The sequence below is a fragment of the Montipora capricornis genome, chromosome 8 (genome assembly GCF_036669925.1).
Source record: "Montipora capricornis isolate CH-2021 chromosome 8, ASM3666992v2, whole genome shotgun sequence".
Taxonomy (NCBI): domain Eukaryota; kingdom Metazoa; phylum Cnidaria; class Anthozoa; order Scleractinia; family Acroporidae; genus Montipora; species Montipora capricornis.
The window spans coordinates 13,163,443-13,171,075 of record NC_090890.1 but is presented as its reverse complement, the minus strand read 5'-3'; the positions used below and the strand labels follow the sequence as shown (position 1 = coordinate 13,171,075).

Below are 7,633 nucleotides of genomic sequence, written 5' to 3'. Positions count from 1 at the left end.
GACTTTTTACACCAAGTACTTGTGGTAACCTTGAAAAGAACTGTAGTTGTGCATTAATAACTTATTCATGAACAACTATTTAAACTGTTCGATTTCATTTGTAAAAGAAATCAAAGAAATCCAAAAAAAAACAAGCAAACAAACAGACAATAAACTGAGAAGTTTGTGTGAGCCCAGCAAGGCAACAATTAGTTCCCTGCGGAAATTTCAGTCATTTCACGCCACAAAAATTTGTTCCCGTAAACTTCAAAAAATGACCAATCCGCAAAATAAAGTCCCTGAAAAATTTCATGATACACGGTAACGGTAAAACGCAAGCCAAAAGGCAGATGAAGACAAAATAGCCTAGTTTTTATATAAAACTCTGAGTTTCCAGTTCTCAGCGAAAGAGGAACGACAATCGATCACAAAAACACTAAAATTCCTGGGGAAGGGCAGATTAATCACGTGCTAGGAAACCACAAAGGTGCATGTGATCACATTGTGTCAAGCCAAGTTCTTATGAATGTTAATGGTTCGTCGCTTTTGGAATTAAACAACGTACTTTTTAGCCAAGAAACTTACGTCTTTCGTTTTTTAATTTTGTTATAAAGTTTAACTGAATATTTACATTTCATCTGTCAGGTCGGGAAGGCTTCTTTGTCGGGTTATTGACCCGTGACCGGACTCTTCTCTGGAACAATGTTGATCAATCCCTTCACTGAAGAAGTAGTTCTTCCAATAATGAAGCAAAAAATGGACAGCAAGCTTTCTTTCAAATAATTCTTGACTGACCAGAATTTTTCGAATTTCAAATTGTTTTTTATCTGAAGACTGTGCAAAGGTGAGTGCAAAGAATTATAAATAGCCAGAAAATTGCATGTAAACACAGCCTACTCAAGGTGTTCGATTCCGTCTCACGGTCTCTGGTATCCAACTCGAATAAGTTACCAGAGAATTTGCCTTTTGGTTTCAGTGTTATACATAACACTTTATAAGATAATAACGAGAACTCGACGAAGAGGTAAATCAGCGACTAAATTTCTTGAGCGTGTCGCGTGGCGATTTTAATTTCAAGCTTTTTATGCAAATTTTTGACAGAGAATATTAAATTACAAAAAATTAGGGTCGCTAAAGAGCTTTATTTTTGGTAGTTAATTTGGACGAAAAATGTCACAAAAACCTTTCCAGCGCAAAATTTATTGAAACAAACAAAATGTTTGCTATTACAAGCAAAAAACCCTTCCAATTTTAATTACGTGGGTGCAAACACAACAGCAATTAAAAAAAACTCACTCTCACAATTCAGATCAAACCCTTTTCGGAAGAACCTTGACCGTAAATAACGAAGGACAACAGAGACAACAAGCTTTCTTTCAAATAAATAAGACTGTGCAGAGTTGAGTACAAAATAACTGTAAATTGCCAGACAACTGAGATGCGACTTCAGTCAACACTGTGATGCATTGAAGGCGTTCGATTTCTTCAATGTTTGTTAAACCCATACAACATTTGCCATTTGATTTCAGTGTTGTATATAATACCAAAAATGAAATTGTTGTCGAAGACCATGCGTTACTCGTCGCTTTCAAGATTCCAGATATTCATTTTTCACCGCCTTTCTTGTTCATCCAATTGACGTTCCATTCGTGAGCTCCACTAAAACACCATTCGCGTTACAATGACTTTCGTCGCCACTGAAGGTTAACCAGAATTAGTGAAATTTCCAATTGTTACCGGAAGACTGTGCAGAGTTGAGTACAAATAAATACAAATAGACAGACAACAGAGATAACAGGTCCACTTAAGGTGTTCGATTCCTTCTCTGTCTTTGTTGAACCCATAAGTTACTAGAGAATTTTTCATTTGGTTTCAGGTAAGAGGCTCAGAGTGCACGCTTAAACTTGTAGTGAAAAGAAGTTGTGAGGCAACTTGAAAATGATCAACGTGTCACCCTAGAAGCCAATGTTTCTCGATTCCCTTTTATTTTCTTTTTATCTTTCTGGGTTTACTACTTTGCTAGTAACCACATGTCTTCTTAGGGGGCTATTTACCTAAGACTTCTACCACGGCACTACAATGATATACAATACCAAAACAATATCGTGTACTATTAGAGCTACATATTACGCAAAGACGACTTGAATCTCCTGGAAGACAAAACGCAGCTCAGTTGACAATATGAAATAAAGCGCTGTGTTACTGCCCTACCACACGTACGCAATGCGTGCCTATTTTTTCTAAAGATCACAGGACTTTTTATTTCTGAAAAATGATTAATAGGCTGGTAGCCAGGTTTTTAACCCCCGAAAAAAGATCTATTTTGTCGTATGAACGTGTGAGCCAAAGGGCCTCTGCTGGCACGACTTCTGGGTGACCCCTTCACTGGTCTTAATGACTCCCGACTTGAAAAAATTGACTGAAACGCTGTAGTTCAATACCACCCAACTCAGTCCTTTCTGTTTTTGAGTAACACGTACCACAGGGAACCCAGTGTACGCTCATGGGGCGTCTAGTTTATATTGGTTCCATGGAGTACTGTGGTAAATAGACTGCAAAACAGTTGTTTTCTACCATTTTTCGGAAGGCGCGAAGCGCCGTAAGCGTGATCCTCGCGTGTGAAGCGCGCGAGGCTCACATGCCCGTAGTTGTGTTGCCATGTTCAGTCGTTTTGTCTTCCCTATTCGGAAGGCGCGAAGTTTCGTACGTTCGATTCAGTCGTGTTTTGGAAACAACGCCGAAAAATCCAGCCTCGCGTAGAGAAAGAAAACCAAAAGAGCGTCTGACAGTTGCAGATTGTGCGGTTGTTGTTTTAAAACGCAGTTTGGAAATTTTAGTTCAGCGGCAGAAAGGCTAAATTCATTCGATGTTATCTGCTCTCCCATAAAGGCTTTGAGCGGACAAATGACAATAATTGTCGGGCGTTTGACTGAAGATGCATTTGACGAGTTGGAGGCTCTGTTTTTCGCCAAAACAAACAGCTGCAATATCAGGCTTTTTCCAAAGCCCGTTGGAAGCACACCAAAAACATCTCTTCCTTTAAGAAGCGCTTCCACAGCTTCCTTTTGCTCCGATTTCAAAACAAATCCTAAATCGCTCGCAAGCGCATCCAATGTTGGAGACTGAAAATTATAGTCGTTGATTGCGTGAACTTAAGTAATTGTCGGTTTTGTTTCCTAAATCTTTAGGGTTTTATGAAAAACAGATCAATTAAAGAATGTGACAGACACCGGAAATTCCGAAGTGATCTAGGCGTGAATGTAAATTTATAATATTTCGATAGCGTGGGATTTTTGAGTGATTGACAACACTAGTGATTGAGACTGTATCAAGCGAGATTGTGTTAAATAAACCTAAAAATATTAAAACTTGTGACTTGTGGAGAACACTGCTTATTGGGAGGCGAGCATTCTTCATACCAAGTCCACGTCGTCCATTTTCCCGCGAGGTTACTGTTTTACTGTGAAACTGATACGGCGTCTATATGGTTCATGGTTCATGGTTCATGTTTCATTTATTTCACACTATTTACATAACATTAACATAGAAAGAAAAGTATAGTCACAACACTTGGTTACAAGATAAAATAATTACAGTACAGGTTATAAAATGTGTGTGGTGGTCAAAGTAGCGAAGGCTTTCTAGTTGACCACCACCTATTTTTAAATAAACGAAGAAATGACACTGAGCTTTACTGAGATATAGAAAAAAAAAACACTTGTAGAGCCTAGGACTAATTTACAGAAGAAAATTACATGTATATAACTTAAGCATATTAGAGATACACTGAACCACATGAGAAATCTATACAGGACAAGCTTAGCAAAAGGGGGAAAAAATTAAAAGGAACATACAAACAAACAGACAACAACAAAAGCAGCAACGACAAACAAAAACAAAAGAAAAGAATGACACGTCATCAACAACAGCAGCGGTAACAAACAAAAAATATAAGAAGAAAATTATTATTATTATTATTATTATTATTATTATTATTATTATTATATTTTAAACAAGCTCCATTATTATTATTAAATAGTTACGTGCTATACATTTGACCATTAAACAGAACATACATTATTTGATTGACAAGAGATCAGGTGGGCCTTATAAAGTTTCTTAAACTTGTTAAATGTTTTTGCTTTTTTTTAGTGCCAAGGGGACAGTTTCCCACATGACAGAAGCAGAGTACTTAAAAGTAAATTTGCCTATGTTAGTTCTAACTTGTGGTCGGTAAAAATTAAGCTTAGCAGAATTTCTGGTGTTATAGGAGTGGACAGTTGCTGTAGGCGTTAAAAAGTTATGGAAGATTGCTGGAACAGTTGATGGATTGTTGTATAATTTAAATGCCAGTGAGCAGATTTTGAATTTAACAATATTTTCAAATTTTAAAACTTCAAGGATTTGGTAATATGGGAAAGAGGGCTCTTGTTTGTTTGCAAAAAAAATACTACGGATGCATTTATTTTGCTTAGTACAGATCTTATTTAAATTAGTCTGATAATTGTTGCCCCAACACATTGCGCCGTAATTAAGATAAGGGTAAATAAGTGTATAATACAATTGTCGTAACATCTTTTAATTCAGGTAGTTCCGTAGTTGGTTTAGGATTCCAAGGTTTTTAGTCAGTTTGCCTTGTACATGTGCTATTTGAGTTTTCCAATTCAAATGCTCATCTAAATAAATGCCTAAATATTTGATACTAGTTTTGCGTTCAATGTTTAAGATATTAATATTGTGTATAGTTGGCTTCTGTGGAGATGTTATTATCATAAAGTTTCTTTTCCTCATGTTAATAGACAACTTATTGAGATTGCAATAGTTAATTACTTTCTGAAGTTCTGAGTTCATAACTGCCTCAAGATCTTTTGATGTTTTAGAAGCATAGAAGATATTAGCATCATCAGCAAAAAGTCGAAAGGAAAGCATGTCTGAAGAGTTAGCAAGATCATTTATGTACAGAAGAAATAATAGTGGTCCAAGGGTTGATCCCTGAGGAACTCCACAAACAATCTGGAGAACTTCAGATTCAACATTACCTAGTTTCACATATTGAGTTCTTTTAGTAAGGTAACTTGTTTTTAGAAGTGGGTGCATTACAGATGCAGAAAACAGGCAAATGGTCAGATATGTCAGCTAGAGCGATACCAGAAGTAGTATTTTGAATGGGAGCATTAGTATAAATATGATCAATTACAGTCAAACCAAGTGAAGCGTACCGCTCAAGATTGCATTAATGAACTGATTATTTGAAACTTGAACCCGCCAGTCGTTTCAAGAATGCAATAATGAATTGATTATTCGAATATTGAACTCGCTCGTTCGATCCAAGAATACGGCTAACGGGTTCCGTTTCCGAAAAATCGATTCAGTATTGCATTCTAGAAAAGACTAGTAGGTTTGAAACCTACTAGTCGCAACAGTGAATTGCTTTTTCGAAAACGGAAGCCGTTAGCGAATTTAGCCGTATTCTTGGATCGAGCGAGCGAGTTCGATATTCGAATAATCAATTCATTATTGCATTCTTGAAACGACTAGCGGGTTCAAGTTTTAAATAATCACTTCATTAATGCAATCTTAAGGGGTACGCTTCACTTGGTTTGACTGTAAGGTGGAAGAGTGATCTGTGAGTCTAGTGGGTTTAGTGATGAGTGGGAGAAAATTGTTACAGTACAGCATACTAAGATAATCTTCAGTGTTAGCATGCTCATTGTACTTCAGGAAATTTACATTTACATCTCCTATTATATAGACATGTTGTTTCCTATTACTTAAACTTTTGATTATATTTTGTAGTTCTTGTGTGAAACCTGGCATATTAGCTGAAGGATGTCTATATATTCGGTTCGTTATTGTTAGCAATAATTTCTGCCCAACAGGATTCAACTAGAGGCATAGTAAACTTTATATCTGCCCTGGGTATGGCTTTTAAATTGTTAGATATATAAAGAGCGGCACCCCCAGCAGCTGTTTCAGAGTCAGTGTGAAAAAAATGGTACTGGGGTATATCAATGTTAATTATAGATTTGCTGTTCAGCTTTGTTTCTGAGATGGCTAATATGTCAGGTTTTTTTTCTAAAGAGTATAACCAATCTTCTAAGATAGGAAGATTTTTTGGTAGACTTCTAATATTCCAGTGAAATATACTAAAACAAATCTTAGAGCTGTAAGATGAATTGAGTAACTTATTTAATTTGGAGGTTTCGTAGTATTCTGAGCATGGAGGAATAAGCATAAGGTCAGAATCCCTTTCATCATGTTTGTCAGGATTAGGGAGCACATTCAAAAGATCAATATTATCACCGAGTCTTTCGGACAGGCTGGGGGTGCAAGAACCAATTAAATTACAAAATTCTTGGTCTGATAGATTGAAGAATGGTAGTTGCGTCAAACCTTCTTGTCCTTTTGTGGCTTTACAAACTCCTCAAAGTCTTCCATAGTATCGAAGTGGAATGTTTGTGATGAATCCGTTTGTCGTAGATGGATAGTACCATTCGTCGTCCATAGATACTTCCACTTGTTTGTGTTCTTGAATGCGTTAAGCTTCCCAAAAAGTCTTCTTCTGTAAGGAGTTAGGGATTCGTTAATATAAATCTTCGTTAGCCTATCAGCAATGCTCTTACCGAGTTCAGCCGCCACTGATGGTAAACACGACGTGTCCTTCCCATGCAGCTTTGATCTTTGCTTGTAAATTTCATTGCGTTTGTAACGCCTAACAAACTTTACAATTATTCGCTCTTTCACCTTCTTGGTAGCTGGAAGGCGATGAGCAGTCGAAATTTCTTGTTCATTTAAGTCAATATCCAAAGCAGAGGACAGTTCAACAACGAGCCTGGTAGGATTGTCCAGAGGGATGACTGGAATTCCAGTAACTTCTAAGCAATCACGCCTCAAGTATTGTTGTGTTACATCGAGGGACGCCATGTTGTCGTACAGGTCGTTCTCAAAATGTGAAATGCTGTCTTCTAGCTGGTTAACTTTATCGTTAATGGTTTTAATATCTTTTTTTGTGTTCGCTAGTCCCGCGGTAAAGGCATCAAATTTGCTCGAAACAAACGATTGCGACGTTTCGAGGCTGTTAAGTTTCTTGTCCAGGTCACGGATCTTGCTTTCGAATCGTTCTGTGACGATCTTCATCTGTTTGCCGATTTCGGTCTTTAGTTCGGTCAATAAATCCTTTTTAAAAGTTGGCATCAGCTCATTAATCCAGAGCTCTTTAAAACGATGTACTAAATCTGGCTGGTCCTTCGTTTTGGCCATTGCCAGATAGTTACTTACGGATCAGCTCAGCTCAGCTCAGCCATAAGCTCGGCCATAAGCTCGGTCATTATATCTTTTTGATGAGGTGTGATTGACATTTGATGACAGGCTGCGTCAGAATCAAACCAATGGAAATTTCCCGTTGCTGGAAGAACGGGTAATTTTGAACGAATTTAATATATGCATAGCGGACGGGCGTATTTTTTCGCGTCTCTCCCATTCTCCCTCGCCGTTTCTACATTCGTTCCAGACCTTTTGTTTGAGTATTTACCGCTTCGCTTGCGTTCGCAATAAATACGACTGTTTTGCAGTCTATGTGGTAAATGGTCTTTAAAACCAAACTTAACAGTCTGCAATCCTATGAAAAACAAAGTTAGGATTACAATGGTTATTA

General features: G+C 37.4%; 1 protein-coding gene across 1 annotated transcript; it reads right to left on the bottom strand.

Annotated features, from left to right (window-relative positions):
* Nucleotides 1–6,366: 6,366 nt before the first annotated feature.
* Nucleotides 6,367–7,239, bottom strand: LOC138013688 (uncharacterized). The gene has a single exon (XM_068860774.1). It carries the CDS (start codon nt 7,237–7,239, stop codon nt 6,367–6,369), a length of 873 nt encoding a protein of 290 aa, XP_068716875.1.
* Between the last annotated feature and the right edge of the window lie 394 nt (nt 7,240–7,633).

Bases quoted from the DNA above. Each gene is read 5' to 3' on its own strand.
- LOC138013688 (XM_068860774.1), bottom strand. From the start codon at position 7,239: ATGGCCAAAACGAAGGACCAGCCAGATTTAGTACATCGTTTTAAAGAG.